The sequence below is a fragment of the Prunus persica genome, chromosome G6, assembly GCF_000346465.2.
Source record: "Prunus persica cultivar Lovell chromosome G6, Prunus_persica_NCBIv2, whole genome shotgun sequence".
Classification (NCBI taxonomy): Eukaryota; Viridiplantae; Streptophyta; class Magnoliopsida; order Rosales; family Rosaceae; genus Prunus; species Prunus persica.
Window position 1 is genome coordinate 6,224,518 of NC_034014.1, and position 21,955 is coordinate 6,246,472.

A 21,955-nucleotide genomic window follows, 5' to 3' on the forward strand; every position below is an offset into this window, starting at 1 on the left:
TAGGCTGGTTTTCATATCAACTTTGCAAATATCTGGATCAGCCAATCATCTTTAACTTACAAAAGGGTGGAGATTTAGAGAGGCCAGTGCATTCTTAAACTTGGATTTAATTTAATACCAAGTTGGATTAAGAAAACGAGTTAAGGATAAGAAATTGACACAGGTTTGGATAGTGGGAAGTTTTCCAAACAGAACATACCAGACATTTGCTTCACTTTGGGCTTGAATTTTGATTCTTGATCTGCAAAATTGATTTTTGTTACAGCATGAATCTGATTGTTTCTCCTCCTGAAAATTTTCTTTTTTCTTCAACTGAATAAAAACTTATGTGAGTCTTGAATATTGGTTCTGATGTTGTTATAAAAACCCCTTGTTGGTGTGAGTTGGGACTATTTCTGTCCTTTTTGTGAATGGAGTTCAGGTGAGAGAGCCTTCATGTAACAAATATAAATGATATATGCAAAGGACTCATTAGTGTAGTGCAAGGTCCTATGTTTGAGTCCTAATATTCGTGTAGTATGTATGAGTTTATTATATTATCGCTCCTCTCAATAGTAACGGTGATAAATTGAGTTTAGTATATTATCACTCCTCTCAATAGTAACGGTGATATATTTTGCTCTTTTTTTTTTTTTGTCTGAAAATATAAATGATATTGTGTCGATAGGTGGAACATGTGATTCTCAAACAAATGGAAGGCTAAGATTGGTTTGGATATTATGGATCATTAACATGCAAGGCCTTGTATAAATCTTTTAAAGTAATCTTAGCTAGTATAGATCAGATCTTTAACAAGAATTTCTTAGCATGCACTCCATCAAGATTCAAATTGAAAAACAACTTACTCTTTTGTTGATCCTTTTTAAAAAAATTATTTCTAGGAACCAAGGGAAAGGTGCTTTTATATTATAACAACTATACATATAAAAAGTATAAAGAATTAAAAAAACTGTAAACTGTTGTATTGCCTGTTCATAGCCTAAAAGGACATAAAGTACTCCATGGCCTTCTGTATTTGTTTCTTTAAACAAGGAAAAATGATGAGAAGAGGCCAAACCTTGGACTGGATTTTAAGGTTTCCTCCCTTTCTTTCTTGTTTTGCCTTTTCTTATATGATTTCTTTGGACACATTGGACAATATCTCTCTCTCTCTCTCTCTCTCCCTCTCTCTCTCTCATATATTATATGCATGTTGTTTGTATAGCTGTTTTTTTTCTTCTGGTGTAATTTTTGAAATGCGAATCATATCCATTGAACCAGCTGCTGCAGCCTGACTTTAACAAATAAACAATGCAAAATTGCTTTTCAAAACCTTGTCTGATATGCACTTTGGACCTGATTAACTTTTAAGCATGGATACAACAAAACCTCATTAAAACAAATAAGTCTTGATTATATTCTGATTCAGCTCTGAATTGGCGTGCATTCTTGTTTATAAATATATTTAATATAAATAATTTTGGCATCTTAATCTCCTCGAAAGTTTTATGCTTTTTATAATCTGATGTTTGCCCCATTTGGGTATATTATATCCATTAGTGCATTGTATCTGGTGTCCATGATTTAGTACGATTTTATCACTATTTTTATGTGTTTTTTTAATGTAACAATGTTGTATTTCTAGGTTGAAATCTGGTTTTCATTAAAGTTGATTGTATTGCCTCACCAATGCTTCCATTCCAAGAGACAATACACCTCTTCCAGTACATATTTGATAGTTTTCTCTTATTTTTTAGAAAATACAGACTTGATACCTAAGTTTCCTCTTGATGATTGCCATTATTTAAGTCCTTCCAAGTACAATTATGTTGTTCTTTTCTCTTTTTCTTTTTATCATGACAATTATTTTGTTGTTGTTTTATACAATATTCATATAAATATTTTTGACTAATTAACTCTTATTTTTTTTTAATACAAATATTTTTCTAAACTACAGGGGGAGGGGGGTTTTCTCACACACACTAATAAGGCGTCATGGGCAGTGGCGGATGATGAAAATTGCCCCTCTGTTTGTGCCCATAAAGTGTTTGATGAAATACCTTAAAAAAGCTTCGATGGAGAGAGATTTTTCGGCCATGAATATTTTGAAAACATTATTGCGTAACAAAATGGGAATCAATGGTTGAGTGATTACTCAATTGTTTACATTGAGAAATATGCTTTTGCTTGTATTAGTAATGAAAATATAATGGAACGTTTCCATAATATTGCCCCTCCCCTGAAAATTCTTGGATCTGCCAATGGTCATGGAATTTCGAACATGAGGCTACTAGTCTGCAAGTCAATGTTCTTTTTCATTGGGCAAGAACCCATTGAATTTATTAACTCTTAATTTAGTAGTATCTCTCTTCACAATGTTGGAAGAGCTCCCAAATTCGACTCCCCATCCTCATTGATAAATTTGTTTAACAAAAAAACATACTTCCAGCAAAGAAAAAGAGTGAATTCAAATAAAGAAAGGAGAGAGTACAACTTTGTTACCACAGATCAGATCAGACCTGGGGCATAGTTGCATTTCCTTCTACTTGTAGGTAGGAGTGTATGTGTATGCACATTTCCATTGAAATTTTTTTTTTTAAAATTTTGTGGTGGGTATGAAAAGCATTTTAGTTAGTGTGTTGAATTAGTATATTGGGGGAAAACAGAGTTACCAAAAATCACATCAGAGGGTCAAAAGTTGTACATATAAATCCACATACAACAGTTTGTATGTCTGCCTCAATGATCTTCCCTTTCACTTTATTTCTGGGGCAACAACGTTTTTTTATAAATTAAAACAAAAGTATGATCCATTTCCATTCAGTGTTCTTGATGTTCCATGTCTGGTGTGAATCGTGTGATTCATGTCAAATTACTCAAATGCTTTTATTACTTTTGTATCAATTCTTTTATGATTAATAAGATTTTGTTTTGAGGAGAAAAAAAATAATAATAAAAACAAAATCAGAAAACAACAGTCCAAACAGAAAGGGTAAATGAGTAATTTAAGGTCTTGGATATTTTCCATTTATGTATTATTTTATTATTTTATGTCTCCTCCTCATCGTCTCAAAGTAATCAATAATTGCTGATGAAGAAGACTGAATAAAACCATTATAAAAAGCCAAATAAAATAATAATAAAAATAATGAATAAAAGTAGAAAGTTTGACAAAACGAAGGATTAAAATATTGAGGGAAAGGGCTTTCCATGAATGGAGAAGGAGCGTCCACGTCTCCCTAGGCCTAAACCTCGTACACCTCTTGCAGAGACAATATACCCACCCAAAAGGAAAAAAAGGCAAAACCCTCTTTATTATTTTCCCTTTTTATATTGTTTCTTCCAATTAAGTAATCCACCCATAAAATATTGCTATATTGACAAGCCACCTTGTAGGGTAGTGCATTATCGCCAAGTCCCTTGCTCATCATGTTGTGCTTTGAATAACCTTTTTTTTTCCCTTATGGTTGTTGGGTTACGTGGGTTATGTTAGTAACAGTCGTTCACGTGGTGAATGATTTTCAAACCTCGATAGTTGTAGTTTTTAAGATGGAGATTACATAGATCTAAGGCTACTGTTCTTAGTAGTAAACCTAAATAATTTAGTGGACGTATCTCCCATTAGATGAACCATGTAAAGTAATTTGTGTCATAGTGTGAATATGATATTATTGTTCGTTGAACCATATTTTGACGTCACTCTAATGTATTATAAACTCGTGAATTTTGATACTTGGTTTCATGTGAGACCGATACAATGAACGATCAAGCATATTGAATAAAGCAAGAACCATCACAAATTTCAATCCTTTACTATACAAGTTTTTTAGAATATGTACATGTTATGTGGAAAAAAAAAATCTTCATAATTAAAATAAATGAAAATGGATTGGCATTTGCTTTACCAAAACCCTAGAGAAATAGGGGAAGAGGGGAAGGCTTTCTTTTAAGTTGATTAGATTTGTTTTTAATACAAGCGATAGTTTAAACTACAAGAGGAAAGGAGTTCACATATATTATCAGTGTGTCATGTGAGTTCGAACTTAAGATCATTGGTCTGCAAGTTAATGTCATTTTTTACCGGATTAGATCACGTTGGCTTGATTAGATTATTTTTAGCGGTGAAATATGGGGAATTCGAACTTTTGGAAAGAAACCAACCCATGAAATGAAATGAAGACAATCATCTAGTGATCTTCTTTATTTGGCTAATGTCTAAATGAGCTGGAAAATCCAATGTTGAGAGAGCTTTTTGTTGATACGAATATGAAATAAAAGAAGTTTCCCATAACTTTAGCTTCACTTTAATGATAGTACAGATTTTGCCTCTTCCAGCTCTTCCTCTTCAAAGATCAATCATTTCCAGAGAAAAATATCCTATGTTTCCTGGCCACATCGACCGTCGGAACAGATCAGGGTGGACGGTGGAGATTGCAGCAAAAAAGAGAAACACGCGGCAGACGGGGAGTGGTGAGACGAAGGAATTTGGGTACAGCTTTGAACTGAATTGGATGTATTAGGGCAACCGGCTGTAGCCGGTAGAAAAAGTCGCAATCATGGTGGTGGGGAAGTGGTTGGTCGAAGTTACTAGAATTAGAAATTAAGTTTACCAAATTTTTAACTTTTAAGGTAAGAGGATTACCTTAATGGGAAGGTACTTCTAATTGTGTGACTCCAAAAAAAAAAAAAAGAAAAAAAAGAAGAAGTCATTTCACTCATTTTGTTTTTATTCTTACTTTATTTATTGCTTAATTTGTATCTTTCCACTGCCACATTTTGTGCTTTCTTGTCAACTCGGATGACCTATTTTAAAAAGCAGACAAAATGATTCACCAGTCTTTTGTTTTGGTTTTTCTTCTCTTCCATTTTCAAAAAATAAAAAAGAAAAGGTTTTTGTAATTTGTATTTTTTTTAGTGCATGCAATAATGTAAATCAGACGAGAATATGATTTCTCATACATAGACACACAAATAATGTCATAGGTTCGAACTTGAGATTTCTGTATGTTCAAACATGAGAACTTTCTAATTTGTATTAAACATTATGGGTCTATTTTTGTTTATTGACTTTATGTGGTGGAAGGACTTGAATTCATGCATGAACCTCATGATTTGTAATCGACATATTGATTTCTCTAACTAATCCTTTATAGAATTGACCACAAAAAAAACTAATCCTAAATTTATGGAAAAAATATATATGGTTTTTTTCCACACAAGTTACTAAACATAGACCTACCAAACCCATAAATTTGTGTGAAGGCATCAACAAGATTTTTCTTCCCATTGATTTTGCTCATGTGCTGGATGTCCACATCACCAATAAGCGATAAGACTTGTTGAAATGTTTTTCTTTTCATTATTGGGAGGAAATTATGATTTCCACTTGGCCAAGCTAATCCTTGTTTCATCCACTACCATTGTTAACTTTGTGGGAGTTCATAATTATCTTCTTCTTTTTTCTGGTTGCTAAAACAGAATAATTTGATGAGAAATTGCACCTTAATTAAGTTTCACAATGAAGCAATACATATATCCTTAACTAAAGCATTGCACAGAATCTGAAAAAAGATAAGCAAAGTGAACAACGATAGATTAGTTTCAACTAGATTCCATAATAGCCAAGGAATCCAAGAATAGAGTTTGGACAGGCTTTTAGTTTACAAAAATTATAATTGTGGATTAGGAGATTCTAAAACCAGCCCATATATATATATCAGAACGGGAATCGAACTTAGGACATTGGGTGCAAGGATAGATGTTCTTAAACACTTGAGTTATAAACTCCTTGCAACCCGCCACATATTGTAAATGACAAGAAAAGTTCCAAAAATTTATTTTCCTATAAGTCATCGCAATCAATATTACGATTGTATTTATCAAAAGACTTTTCTATCGCGCATATGTTTAATTAGTTGTTGTTGTACGCGTGAGAATCCTAACCTATGAGCAGAGAAGAACAAAAGAATAAGTTCTCTCGTGTGTTTCTTCAAACCAGATCTTTCACTGGCACTGTGAGGTGCGAACAAATCTGGTTCATAGAAAATCATACGAATATGATGGAAAACGAAATGATATTATACCAAACAAAAGTTTAATGCACGTGTTTTGCGTTTGATGTATCGGCATGGGCAGCATGCAACGCATTTTCCTGGTCATAGAGTCACAGAAGAATGGGAAAATCTTTGTTGGTTGAAGTAAAATGAGGCTAAAGCTAGTTCACACCACATGCACTTTGAATCTCTCCTTCTTTTTAAGGTATAAACTCGTTGAATCTTGCAAAAGTCGAAAAGGGAAAGCAAGAACATCATTTATTTCTTTGTTGAATTTGAATGAAACCCTAGAGACAGGTTTGAAATTTTCTAGATTTGATGTTTCCCATTTGGTAAGGATTCTCGGGGTTTTATATAGAAAGGAAAATGAAGATGAGTATTTGCGACGACTAATATATTTTCTTCAGCAACGTGGTTATTTCTTGTCCTAAGAATCTTCCAATTATTATATCATTTTGCTCGACTTTTGGTGAGTGTGAGTAAGCCAACAATCTTCTTTTCTTTCTTCTTTTCTTTGCTTTGTCGGTAAAACTCATGACTCGGGTTAGGTAAACAAAATGTCGGCTGTTCACTCTTTAGGTCACTTTAGTTTACCTGCCCTTTTTAGTGTTAGGGTACGTACTATATGAACGGAAACAAGGGTGAATTCATTGTAATGTACGAGAATTCAAATATTAATTATTTGTTTATTGATCCGGTTATCGGATAATTCAATAAATCAAATATGGATCTAGTTGTTAATAATCAGTCGAATTTTCATATCGGATCGAGTCGAAATATTTTTAAAATTGAGTTGGGTTAGATTTCAAGTGTTCTATTCCATCTCTGACCCGTTTACAGACCTACTTGCAAGTCATCTAAAAACGATATGAATCAAAAAGAATTATTATTATCACTCTAAAGTGATCATATTTGACACGTCTCGTTTAAATTTACAATTTTTTCAGAGTGACAGTAACAACTTGTGAACGGAAAACATATGTTCCGTGTGCAATCTTGCATTTCTGGTCCACTGTAGTACTATAGCATGGCCCAATTAGGTACGAAGTAATAACAAGAATGGTATTTTTGTAATTAAGCACAAAGAACTCATCACACTCATAATGCACGTGTACTTCATGGTTGGGTATTGAGCGGCAGAGGATACATTTGGAATTCCAAGCATTGATAAGATAAGGGCTGACGCAGCCAATACGAATTAATCCCGACCGTTGGATCCTTCGGTCACCATGTTTGAACAGGCCGAATAATTTTTCACTGCCGTAATTTGGTAAAAGTCGTATTTAGCGCGGTACATACGAGATGGAGAGACATTCATCGTATTTTTACCTAAATGGAGAAAGTAACAGATGAGTCGAAAAAGGTAGGGTCCATTGGAAAACGGGCAAGATTATGATTTGATTGAAATAAATATGGCAAAGATTTCCCTTGTCCTCACGTATGGGCCCACCCCATTATTTGACCCGTCATTTTGTTCCACGTGTAAAACTTAAGCTCAAAATCAAGTGATCCTGAAAGGAGAGGATGCCAGGTGGCGATGGCATTGGAATATTATCCTTTCTTCGAAGTAAATCACATGGATAGTTTTGAAAGAAAAAATGTTACGGCATCTCCAACTACAATATTAGCATAATTTTCTCTTTAAAAGAAAAAACCTACAAACAAGAGGAGATATTTTTATAACAGATCAGTAACTCGTATAATGAACTAATATACATATAATTAGGTATTTAACTCATTATAAATTTACATCGTTATAATTATCTATGTGAGTCGAATATGAAATCTCCTCAAACGAGCTAAAGATAAATATCATTAGACTAAAGGTTAGTTGATAAATAATTTTCCCTTTTGGTACAAACGATATTAGAAGAGAGAAATTGAAACACACAACCTTGAATATAGAGATAAATGTTATTAACGTTGTTGACATAATATTTTAGAATTGACTAGCAAAAATAGTTTTTGAGTAATTTTCATACCAAATTAAATCAACATATTATTAGTGTTGTCGGAGTCGAAACAATTGACATTTGCTACCTTAACAATGGCACTTGCCAAAAACAAACGTGGAAATAATATTTCCTACATTACACGTAGCTTTCTTAATTAAGCAAGTTGCACATTGATTATAAAAACTAGGTTGGTCAAAATAAGCTAAAAGTTACTTTTGGTCCCTATAGTTTGACACTTCAACCATTTTTGTCATGTAGTTTTAATTCTATTAATTTTGCAATTGTAGTTTCATATTTGTAGCAATTAAAGGACATGTTAGTATTCTTGTCAAATTTTTTAACGATGCAAGGGGCAATTTAGTCAACTCAAAACCCTTGAAGCTTATTTGAAATTCTCCCTATTTCATATTAAGGCTCGAAATTCAATCACTAATCCCAATTTTTGAAGAACCCTAAACTCAAATGACTAATTTCAAGCCCTAATATGAAATTATGGGAGTTTCAGAAGAGCTTTTATGTTCAAGGATTTTAGGTTGATGAAATTGCTCCTTACATCGTCAAACAAATTGACAAGTATACTAACTTATCCTTGAATTGCTACAAATATGAAACTACATGGTCAAAATTGATGAAATTGAAACTACATGATCAAAAGTAGTTGAAGTGCCAAACTACAGAGACTAAAAGTGACTTTTAGCCTTCAAAATAAATTGTATCTATATGAATCAAGTTGGCCATTATCAAATAAATATTGCCCGGATAGGATTTCAAATGATAAATGACTCATACATTTTGCATTACACCCATGAATAAACCAAAAAATTGTCCACAAGTGACCTAAAATAGGATACAGCCATGGACGTTGCCTACTCCGACTCCACCAAGCTTCCAACATGTTTTCATACTAAAATAATATGAAAATTAAAATTAAAAATTGAAAAAAATGAGAAAGAAACGGCAATCTAACATAAGCATGATAATGGAGCGTAAATTGTGTTAAAGACATAATATTAAATATTATCTGAAACGAAAATGGCAAGGAATTCAGTGACATTATTTGAGCAAAAAAGTTGGAAAATTGAGTGGCTTGCTGCTAGATTTTAGCAAATATCTTATAAAATAGACAGATTTGATTGGTTTCCAATCTCATTAGTGGTTTCACCGTCGTCACCAAAACCAATTGGCCCACGTTTTTTTTTAAGTCACCAATAGTCTCAGTGAAATTGGAGTTTAGTTTGATTAACCTACCTTTTATCATGATGTATCTTGACTACATATATTAATTATGTTTAAACTTTTGTTATAAATATAATCATATATTATACTTCTAATTTTAATGTTAAAACAGACCAAAAAATAAAAAGTTAAGTAAATTAGAGCTCTAATATCATATTAGACAATTACTAAATTCTAAAAACTTAAACAGTTAGATATGCACCCAATGTAAATCAAGCAAACAATACCAATATTACTGATACATTAGCACGATGCTTAGTCTAATTAAACACGCGACCCACGATAAGTGGACCCTAATAGTACTTAATCATGGCTGCGAACAAAAATGATACATGGAAAATTATATAATTTGACCGTATACGTGAAGTCGGCAACGGTCAATGGGTAGTGGTTAAAAACTTATAGACGGGTGTTCCCATGTATGAGACACCGGTAACTAGAAAAAAAAAATTTCTCTTGGCAATATCAAAATGACCGGTGACCGACGAAACCGGTTGAGAGAGAACGAGAAATGTTTAAATATATATTCCCGTCCGCTTAAAATGGGTCTGAAATGTTCCCTCACGCGTCCTATCACCTCTCTCTCTCTCAAAGCCTATTATATTCCACGACTCTATGAGTCTCCTAGTTTATGGTTATGGCATCACAACACACACATATTAAACGACGCCGTTGAGGTTTCCATTCTCAGCCTCCCATCGCCGCCGACTATATCAGTAATGCAATTTATTAACTCATTAGCTTAGGCAAACGACGCCGTTCCCACTTCCCTTCTCTTTTTTACTATCTCCGGCGATCGCCGACGCACCCGTTTGTACTCTTTCTAAAATTCCAAGTTTGAGCTCCGATCATGTGCTTCTCGGTGTTTTGTACTAGTGTCTGATTCGGTCGATCTTCACCGTCCGGTTAGAGCCGGCGATCGACGGTCAGCTGACTGAGCTGAAAAGTCTAGAACCGGAGCTGAATTTAGAGGGACTAAAATTTATATTAAGAGAGCTGAGCTATGCTGGATCTTAATCTGAACGTCGTCGGTTCTGGCCCAAACGACGTCGAGTCGTGCGGCACCCAAATGGACGAGTCGGGGACGTCGAACTCGTCCGTGGTCAATGCCGACGCATCCAGCACCAACGACGACTCGTGCTCCACACGCGCCGCCAGATACGACGCCGTCACGACCTTCAACTTCGATATTCTCAAGGTCAGGGGCGGAGAAGATGAAGAAGACGATGTCGTCGTGACTAAGGAGCTGTTCCCGGTCACCGGGGGCCTGAGCAATTGGCCCGGCCAGGGGCAGTCGTCAGCGTCGTCGTCTTTGGTGAGGAAGAACTTGATGGAGCTTGGGTTCGATCATGGCGGGACCGGAGAGGTCAGGTTGGTTCAACAGAAACAACAGCAACCAGCCGCACCGCCACCACAGCAACAGCAGGTGAAGAAGAGCAGAAGAGGGCCGAGGTCTCGGAGCTCTCAGTATAGAGGGGTCACCTTCTATAGAAGAACTGGTAGATGGGAATCTCATATTTGGTTAGTCCAATTTTGATTTCCTTAATATGGTTCTATTGGGTTTCATGTTTCGTTACTTGGATTTGCTTATTTTATTCTAATTTTTTAGGGTTGTTTTCTTTTGTGTTGAGTTTGAATTGCAATTATGCAAATGCATCTGTTTCATATAGTATTAATCCGATTTACTAATTATTTTTAATTTTTGCTGGGTGCAGGGATTGCGGGAAACAAGTGTATTTGGGTATGTGTTTTTGATCTTGCCCATTTGATTAGCTTGGATTTAGTTATAGTAATTATTAAGGCAATTATTTGTCATGCTTTTCTATCTGGAAAGCTTTTGATGAAAATTTAAGTGTTGGGTTTGACATTAGGTGGATTTGACACTGCTCATGCTGCGGCTAGGTAAAAAGCCATCTTCATATTTTTTTGCTTGGATTTCGTACTGTTTGTGAATTTAGATAATTAGTCATTCTGGTTACTACTGTATGTATTTTTTATTAGTATTCTTAAATTGGGTTTGTTGAATTTAGAGCCTACGATCGAGCTGCTATTAAGTTTAGAGGAGTTGATGCTGATATCAATTACAACCTCAGTGATTATGAGGAGGATTTGAAACAGGTAGGATAATGCACTTGTTTCTTGATGAACCTAAGTCTGCTTAATTTCATATGCTGAGTGGAATCATATTTTGATCTATTTTTAATGAATGAGCAGATGAAGAATTTGACCAAGGAAGAATTTGTGCACATACTACGGAGGCAGAGCACTGGTTTCTCGAGGGGGAGCTCGAGATATAGAGGGGTTACGCTGCACAAATGTGGCCGATGGGAAGCTCGAATGGGGCAGTTCCTTGGCAAAAAGTGAGGAATCATTTTATGGAATTTTGAATTTCTTACAGTAGGTTTCGGTTTAGACTTTATACGATCAGAGGTTGTCGGTTTGAACTGAGAATTAATTTCGGATTAATTCTCAATCAGTCGTTGTCTTCTCTTTTCCTTGTAAAAAAAAAAAAAAAAAAAAAGTCCAAGTGCCTATTTCAAAGAAAAAAAATTGTGGGGACGGTCGTTTCATCATGGAGGTTACAATGCTTGCATGCAGGTATATATATCTTGGGCTATTCGACAGCGAAGTAGAAGCTGCAAGGTCCTAATGTCATGAATTACACTCTACCTGACTGAATTTATTACCCTGAATTCTCAACCTCATTAGGCTTCCATCCAACACATCTCTCCCTTTTGATTTTTCTGGAAATTAGGGCTTATGACAAGGCAGCAATCAAATGTAATGGAAGGGAAGCAGTCACCAACTTTGAGCCAAGCACATATGAAGGGGAGATGATATCTGAGGCTGGTAATGAAGGTACGATTTTACAAATATCACTATCTTTTGAGGTAGTTCAAACGCATCTCCTGTTTTCAAGGCAGGTGGTTTACTAATTAGAAAATTTTCAAGAAATTTGTCTTCGTAGAATTGTGTTTATATATATTTTTCCCCCTGATGCAGATGGCGATCACAATCTCGATCTGAATTTGGGGATATCTCCCCCTTCATTTGGCAATTGTCAAAAGGAAGTCGAGGGGCATCTTCAATTCCATTCCGGCCCTTATGATGGGCACAATGGAAAGAGGGTACTTCAAATTATTTTGACATATATCAGTTCCAGTAGATAGTTTTATCTTGAGATGCCCCATCTTCAAGGTTTTCCTCAATTTTTTGGATGGAAGGATGGCTTCAAACGCTAATATTTCCTGTTGCCTCTCTTAATATCTCTGAAAGTAAAAGAGTTCTTCTGCTGTAGTTCATTTGTTTTTTCTAGCTGCCAAAACAAAATTAATGCGTTTTAATTTTTGGAACACTTTCTCTTATTTTAGGCACATAATGATGAAACATGTCACGCATGTCTTGGTGCTAAAACTAAACATCCTCTCTGACTTTGCAGATGGAGCACAATGTAAATGCAACGATGAGTGATCCACCTTTCAAAGGGCTAGTAATGACATCACAGCACCCACCATTGTGGAATGGTGTATATCCTAGTTGCTTTTCCAATCAGGTGAATTTAAATGCTTTGTCTATAAATGATATAACTTAAGTTTAATTGTATTCATTATATGACTTTGTTTTATTCCTCAGACCATAACGGTACCATTTTTGCAATAACCATCATAGCTCGACTTATCTGAAAAATCCCATATTGGTAACTGAATATGATTAATGAAGTTGCCACTTAACCTAAATTTGTAACTAAATTTAACTCAGGTTAGGTGCAAACTGAATAGGTTGGGTTGGGAGACTTTGTATTCTGTTTTCTATATTTTCAATTGTGGATAGTAGATGTTGGGAAAACAAGAAGTTATAAAAGTAACGTTTAATAACGTGGTAAGACTTGGTCCTTTTTTAAGTGCTTGTAGTTTTCGTGGTTTATACACTATCAAAAACTTCTTATGACTTTAAACACTGAACTGTTGAACTGTCGCTGCTCCTATAGCGTAGTCTCTGTATTATACAATATGGTCCTATTTGCTTCTGTAATCGAATCAATTTTTTTTTTTTTCTTTTCCCAATTTAGCTTTCATTTAAGGTATGAGAGGAAGTTGCATTTCACACTCGGATGAAGACCTTGATTGTGTAAAATACAAGTCTTCAAACTAATAGTTTACTCTTGAATCATTTGACAGGAAAGAGCAACAGAGAAGAGAATTGCATTAGGATCTCAAGGACCCCCCAACTGGGCTTGGCAAATGCATGGCCAGGTCAGCGCTACCCCAATGCCACTGTTCTCTACTGCAGCATCATCAGGATTCTCATTTTCAGCTACCACTCCCCCCGCTGCTGTCCACCCCTTGCAACCCTCAACCCCAACAGCCCTCAATCTCTGTTTTACTTCGCCAGCCACGGCTGCCGCCAATACTTCTCAATAGTAGAGTATCACCTAGCGAAAGCCGGGCGGCCAAAATTTTCCTCCAGATTGAAGGAGCAACCATAACAACGGTGGTCTTCAGATTCTTTGTATGATTCAATTAGAGATTGATATATACACTACAACTTGATTTCTGACTCCTTTTCCTCTCATTACCACTCTACTGGATATATCAGTACCGTTAAGTCTATTTGTATTTGTTCTCGGAAATATGTTATATCTAACTTGATCTCTAATGTAAAGTATCAAGTGGTAATGGTGGGATCCATCTATCTATCCAAACTACTCTTGTTCAGAAAGAGGTGTTAATAGTTAGCTCTCTTAAGATTGTTATAGATCGAAGGTTTGTTTATTAACGCAAACCGTACAACATTTCCTGCATATAGGTCATAGTAATTGTGTATTTGGAGAAAATTTCAGTGCAACTGTAGCACCATAAATTTGTTGTCCGCCCGCAAGTGTGGATTAGTAACACCATGTGACGGTTCGCCCCACAATTGACAGAGAAGTGAAAAACCTGGCAACACAAACAATTCTAATTGCCAAAGACACCGCACCAAATGTGTGAGGGTTTGTAGACGTACAGGTTAATAATGCATGGGACATTTTTGGTGATGGTTCTGTACATAATGCTTTGCTAGTGGCAGAGGAACAAAATCAAAAGAGAAAAAAGAATTGTTTCCCATTGCTTTACAATGAAATCAAACTTCTAACAAAAGATGACATGAAAATTCAATGCCCTTTCTGTCGGAAGAATTGTCCTTGCATTCTTTGAAAGACCAGAATCACATACTTGTGAACTTCCCAATTATGTACAATCGAGAACAATGCTTGATTATTACTAGTCGTTGATGTAGACAAATCATAGTTAAACACGTGTCCACTTACAAAGAGGAAAGATAAGTAAGGCCTTGTTTGGTATCATACTCAAAAAAGTAAACTAAAAAACTATAATTCTTTTTAAAAACATGAGTTTTCAAATAGTGATTTTAAGATCTAAAAACTTGTTTGGTATTGAACTCCAAACTATTTTTTAGATCTAAAAAAATTTGAAATTAAAATTAGAAACCATAATCCCCAAATTGAAATTAACAAAGGAAAAGGAAAAAGATGTGAGGCATAAACCCTATCAATTTTGGTAGAGAGAGAGAGAGAGAGAGAGTCACTTTTTTTTTGTTTTTAATAATAGGGGTGTTTTTTTTTTTGGGTTTAGGTTTTTAAAAATAGGCCTACCAAACAGGTTTTTGGGGCAAATCTATTTTTGAGTTTATAAAATTGAATTCAAGTAGGATATCAAATGGGTCCTGAATATTTGGCAACATTTGATTGTGTGCGAGAGTGAATGACTTTTTATTTACTATGAGTACAAGTTGTGATTTTCTGGTAAAAATGATTCTTTACAAACTGAGGTATGCAATCAATTTCTTTATCAATCACCACGTCCTTCTCAATCCTTTAAAGCATAGCAACATAAAAACAAAAATCCTTCCACATCACTTGATATTAGTGTGCAAATAAGTAGGATTAAGCTAATTAACGAGTTTTGATCATGTTACATCTTCTTCTTTCTGTTTGGTGCGATTTCGCCTTTAATGCGAATGCACTTTTACATGATCGGATTAGTACATTGCTCTCTTGAGCAATAGCTTGTGTAAACACACACACACACACTCCTATTACTCCAAATACTAACACTTGAATTTATTACATTACCAATGGAATCACACACTATCCTTCCAAAGTCGCACTAAAGAAAACTTACTGTTGTCACCCTTGGCATAGAATTGGACAACATTTATGGAGTGTGAAGGAACGATTTTTCTTCAATCCTCCTATGTACTAAGTGAATAGGCAAATGTCACCATTGGATTGGTTTTCAATTGATCCAACAGCTGAGATTTGTTACCACTTGCATCTTCAATTGTGAAATGTGGCTGACTACCACTTTTTGCATATGCACAGTGCCTATGCACTTAGTACAAAGGAGGACCGTAGAAAAAAAACCGAGCTCAACCTAGCCCTTGTGCACAATAACCGGCAGGGATAGAGCCACGTAGCCTTTTTTGAGGCTGTGAGTGCCAGAAAAACTTTCACATTATTATATTATACATATGGGAATGGGATCATTTCATGAAATCTTAGTTCATCTACTTTGAGTGCGTTTACATCAACGACTTGAATGATTATTCTAAATTTCGCCTTAAGTGGAAAGAGAATGCTTTAACATTCTTTTTTGAGAGATGGTCAGTAATGTAGTGTAAATGATAACACTTTTTTCTTTATAGTAAATTAACGATTTTACTGATAACTTTAAATAACACACATACGCTTTTATTTATTTTTCATGCCTCTCACATTTTGTACACATTTTTTTCCCACTGAAATTAAAGGCTTGAGAACTAAAGATTAATATTCAATCGCTTGTTTACATTATAAAAGTCATTTGGACAATGGTATGATAGAAACCCTTGAGCATCGACAATTTCTATGTTCAGAAAGTGACAGAAGGCTTTCTCAATTTTGTTTGGTTCTTTAATGGTGTTACATTATTAATAAGAAAAATATTTGGTTCATTCTCTCGAAATTTTCATACTTACAGATAAATTATAATTTTATATGCGTACATAATTAAAAAAAATAAAAAATACATATGTATATGTATTAAATTATAATTCGTAAAAGATAAATAAAAATACTATTAAGTTGTGTATACTCTCTGGTTTATATTTAATCATGAGAAGACAGAGAAAATTGACTATTAAAGCATGTGATTTGTATTTAATCTCAACTACCACAACTCCAGGAACAGTTTTTAGATTTGTTATCATGAAAACAACTTGGTAGAAAACAAGCGCAGCTGCAGTGCACAAGTCTGTATTTTTAACGAATATATCGTTTTGTAAAAGACAACATACTTTGTACAAAGCAATAATAATAATAATATTATTACATACTGTATTTTATACTTTGCGTTGGAAACCCTGTCTCCACTTGTACAAGATAAGTGGAGGCTTTATCTCCCTCTCCCTCACAGCCACTGAAATTAGATCCCAAAACCCTTTTGCTAATTTGATTTGTTTGCATAATTTTGATTTTTGTTTGTTAATTCATCCTTCTGTACTGGCTGTTTCTGTAGGGTTCTATATTAAGTGAGTGTGAGTGATGCAGATTTCACGTATCCCTCTAAAAAAAACTTCAAATTTACATTCTTATGTAAACATGAGGACTATCACAAAGGGCTCATAGTTTCAATAGCTAATCATATATATATATATATATATATAGATATTCTTTTATGCGAGCGTTTATATATTATTACCGTGCAACCGCCATTGTAAACAAAAAGAAAACATAGAGGAGTAGTAAAAAATATATCACGTTATGATATAAGAGTTTGAAAATTATCCTTTTACTTTCTCTTGTGTTTGCATGCCACCACAAGGGAGTTTAGCACGGGGAGGTTGAACTTTAATAATTAGTGTGGCCGCACATCACTTAATTTGTGTGGGAATATGTGAAAAATACACTAAAAATGTGGGGCACAAAAGCAGCGCAACAATTGTTTTGTTTAAGGAAATTGACACTATGAAATAGTCATTATACACTCTTTACAAAAAAAAAAGAAATTCAATACCAACTTCTCTATGAAAGTGAGATTAAAAAAATAATCACTAAATCTATAATAACTATTTTGGAGTGCCAACAATAGTTTCCTTTTTTAATTTATAAACACTAAATGGTTATCTTCAGTTTCGTACCTTAAATTCTCACCCATAAAACATGTTAGCACTCGTATTTTCAAGTAGCATTGAAAACATGCATTACGGGTGAAAATTCAGGATAATGACAGAATTTTATTTTATGTTATTTTATTTTATAGCTTTCTTTATTAGATGAAAGATTGGGCTGAGTAGTAGGACCACATAGGAGGATAGATGTCGATAATTAAGTTAAGAAACACATGGTGGGCCTAAGCCCAATTGGATTCTTCAGAACCCTGTGGTCTCTCCTATTGTCTTGTCCCCACCTAAATTTGGTTGATTCCGAATTGTGGGTTAGCCTTCAGACTTTGATTTGATGCTACAATTTAGGGCTCTTCTGTAAAGGTAGTTGGGTTCTCAGTTAGGGTCACACGGTGAATCTTAAATAAACATTAAAGAATTTGTGGCAGCGAATCAGTGAGACACCCCAACTGGTGATGTTATAGTGGGCCCACCAGTGGCCCAAATTTGTCTGCAACCTAGTAGTGATGGATGGATGGGTGAGATTTCACTTTTCAAAAGGCCCACCAGTGTAAATGCTAATAATATTATAATAGTGTCTTTTAGTGACTTCTTGTTGTTACCTCTTTTAAGGAGACAAATGCTTTCAAAAGCATGAGTAATTATAGAGGGTGCTAGGCTAACAATACTGTTCAGGAATAGTTTGGCCACCTGTCATTCTCAAATTTGTTGCCAAACGGACTGGGATTTGGTGATGTAACACGTGTCAGCAATCTGGATATCAACGCACACCCACAACTGTACAATTTGTTATATATATTTTTTTAAAACCTTCAGTATTAAGAGGGGTAATTCACAGACTATACACGGATATTAGAACTCGAACTTCAGGCACCTTTTTCTGAAAGGATCATTTGCTCCAAACCGGTGGGTCCTTTGCAAACTGTACAACTTTTGATTGTCAAAAAATAGGCATTAGCACAGCACCATGCAGTAGAGATATAGATGGTTAATGTTGCAAGGTTTTGCAGTAGAGAAATATTGGAAACTGAGCACAGTGGCCTAACGCAACAAAAAGCAATTGCTGCTTCTTCATAATTCACAGCTTCATTTAAATTAAATACTTCCACAAGAAATAAAAAAGAAAGCATCTACAAATCAAATGGAAATGGGAAATGGATGAATACCGATTCAATATTATATACGAACTGTCAACTACGCTGCCCAAATACCAAAAAAGTCACCCGTTATATGCTTGGGAAATATGACAACATCCCAGCAACGAACTGCTTCATTTTAACATGAAGCAGATATCAATATTTCCTGTTTTCTAAAATAATGATCAACATAATCTGCCAGGGACGAAAACAAATAACAGATCACTGGGTGGGAAACACAGCAACTTCTACAGATCAAACCCACATCATGCCCTCCTTTACACCCAAAAAATGAAAGAACGCAGACACTGATGGATAAAACAATTCTATTCAAAATAGTAGCTTCAAGCTTTTCTTCCTCTTTTCTTTTTCAGAAAATACCAAAAAAAGTAAAACATCATTAACATTACCATACCGCCTAATATAGCACACACCCCACACTCAGAATATTGTTGCACGAAATAATTTTTAATTCCAATCACTTTTCTGTTTTAAACTTTGCAAACACAGTACAAATAGAAATGTAGAAGGAAAAAAAAGGTGTAAATTAATTAATATCCATTTTGCCATGTTAAACAGTTAGCGCAGTATAAAACTCCCCAAAAGGGTCAGATTTCATCCATTTAGTTGTGAGAGCTGCATACAGCAGGGAGTTGAATAATCATCATCTGGATGATCAGCCGGTCCGAATTGACCATATACAGCAACCCGCAATACAAGCTTCGCATCAAGCATTTATCACTCCACCTGCAAATGCATACAAAGTAGAAGCCCAACTCAGTACAAGAAAATGCACATACCAGTAATTCACTCCAACTTAAATCTAGCGAAGGGAAAGAGCGTGTGGGGATACAAAAGCCAGGCATTCTTACTTACTTTAAGTGAATTGGCACAGTGGCACTTCTAGAAACAGAACCGAAGTCTCACATGACACAGAGGTTGTTCAATGCACGAAACATGGTAACCATAATGTCTAAATCAAAGGAATATAAAATTTATGTTCTTCTAGAGGGGAAGAAGAGGCTGGGGAAGAATACAACAAGCAGCATTTATTTGGAGTTGAAAACAAAAAGAGGAGAAAGCAGATGCATTAACAATAGCCAGCAGGCAATAATAGATCCATGCTAACAAACTCGAAAAATTAAAATATGTACACATACAAAAACCTAAACAAGAAATTCATCCTTACCAGCAGGATGACAGACCCCAAAAGTTACGGGAGTTTGACCCTATGTGAGGCTGCCGAGGCTAAGGCCAGTTATGAGTCAGTCCCATCCCATCCTTGAGTACAAGGTCACACAACCACACAGCCCTCGATTCCTTTTGAACATTCCCCAACCATGTAAAGCCATCATTTTGCAATATTACATACCAAATGCTCTGTTATACAGATCACCAGAACTGGGCATCCCAAATGCCTGAGGTTTATATGCATTTCTCAACAAAGAGACGTATCATACAAATGATTCCTTGAGAAACAGGTAATGAAATTAGCACTTAAACGCAGATGCATTAGAAAAATTCAGCTTAAAATGTATTGTATATAACCAACCAGCCAGAGAGTCAAACTCCTGATCCATTCTCTCATGAAGGTAAAGCCTGGTGGTGGTGCCCTGCTTGGCACAGAGAATCCAGGAGGAGAACAAATTTGAGCCCTTGAAACTGCCGAAAGCTTTTACTAATGGCTAGAAACCAAACAAGGTATGAAAAAACAACCCCCAGGGCGGCAAAGGAAAGAAGCGAAAACCCATTAAGAAAACTGATACTACTAATAATCACTATGAGATCACAATAAACAAGAACTTTAAGCACATAATTGAAAATTAATTACGGTCATGAACCTATTAGATAATTCAAACTACAGGAAACAAAAATAAAAAAGATCAACACCAACCATAAAATCATTTCCATCATTAAACAATTTCTCACCAATGTCTAACAAATAGAATGATCTGGCAACTATATCCAACAATACAACATACAATAAATAAGCAGCCCATATAACACCCCCCCCCCCCCCCCCAAAAAAAAAAAACACTTTCACGCAGACGAATAGCAGAAGGGTCTCAGGAGTAGAGGTGTCAAACGGGCCGTGCCGGGCCGGCCCAACCCATTTAAACTCGTGCCTTTAATGTATTCGTGCCGTGCCGTGCCGGTCCATTTAATTTATCGGGCCGTGCCGTGCTGGCCCATTTAGTAAAATCATTGATCCCAGCCCGGCCCAAAGCCCAAGTCCATATTGAAACGGGCCGTACCGTGCTTGGGCCGTGCCCGTGCTCGTGCTCGGGCCATACTCGGGCCTAAGAACAAGCCCATTTAATTTGAATTTTTTTTACTTGATTTTTTTTTCCCACTAGATAATTAAAATTATAAACATAAAACATATAACTAGAAGCAAGGAATGATGAACCATTTGAAAACATTAATAATCAAACATCCAAACAATATGAAAAAGGTGGAGGGCAAAAATGTGGCCTCGTTAAAACCTTGCCTTAAAAAACCCCCAAAGGAGGAAAATCCGGTCAAGGAAAAAGAGTACCACTACCCTCCCAAATTACACAAAAAGGAAAATAAAATTAATCTAGGACACCGGGTAAAATATCAACATTTGTCATCTCACGTTCCTGCATCAGTCAACCGAAAAAAAATTTAATTATTTTCTGGAGTAAAATAAGATACTTAGAGCATCATAAATCTTCAAAAAGACATGCAGTCTGATCATCAACATACAAACCTGTAATTAAAGGTGGATCTGGCCCTCGTGTACTATGCAATATAGCAGTCCCAGATAACACAGTGATGAACCCTCAAAGTTTTGACGCTATGCTGGTCACGCTTTGACCAGAATAATCCTACCAAAAGATTACATACATTAGATTTATAACAAAGACTCACACACAAACACAACATGTTCACGTTGCCTCCAACACAGGTTTTGGGTTTTTATGATGCTATATGGATCTTCCAACACAGATTTGGGGTTTTTATAATTGGGGGTATTTTCTAAAGATTTATGATATATTGGAAGACGAAGAGGAGATGCAGAAATCGAGAGGAAGAGGAGGAGACGCTGCTTTGTTTTCATTGCTTCTTCACGAATCACGCACGGCTCCTAGAGTCTAGACGCTTTGAGTTTGAGTCAAACTCCAACTCTCCAACTCCAAATCTATTTGTTATGTCATCAAGGCTGGGTGGTTGTTTGTCAAGTGTTTTTATTAAGTCACTTAAGTATGCCGGTAAGTAATTGGTCATTGCATCAATTTTTTATATTTTTTATTTTATTTTATTTACTTGCTGTTCCAAGTTCCAACTTGATAGTGAAAAAATGCAGTAGATGATTTAAGTGGGCTCGGGCTCGTGTCGTGCTTGGAGCGGGCTCGGGCTCGTGCCGTGCTTGGAGCGGGCTCGGGCTAAGCCCGTCTCATGTCGGGCC

At 35.6% G+C, this 21,955-nt stretch overlaps 1 protein-coding gene across 2 annotated transcripts; it reads left to right on the forward strand.

Moving 5' to 3' along the window:
- Positions 9,780-14,024, forward strand: LOC18774023 (ethylene-responsive transcription factor RAP2-7). 2 transcript variants are annotated; one of them, XM_020566630.1, is made up of 10 exons: positions 9,780-10,744; positions 10,939-10,964; positions 11,095-11,125; positions 11,254-11,341; positions 11,438-11,583; positions 11,822-11,866; positions 11,979-12,082; positions 12,227-12,351; positions 12,663-12,776; positions 13,402-14,024. In XM_020566630.1, exons 1-10 carry the CDS (start codon positions 10,227-10,229, stop codon positions 13,642-13,644), a joined length of 1,440 nt encoding a protein of 479 aa, XP_020422219.1. In that variant the 5' UTR covers positions 9,780-10,226; the 3' UTR covers positions 13,645-14,024. The 2 variants fall into 2 exon arrangements, with proteins under 2 accessions (XP_020422219.1, XP_020422220.1); XM_020566631.1 differs by lacking the exon at positions 11,822-11,866.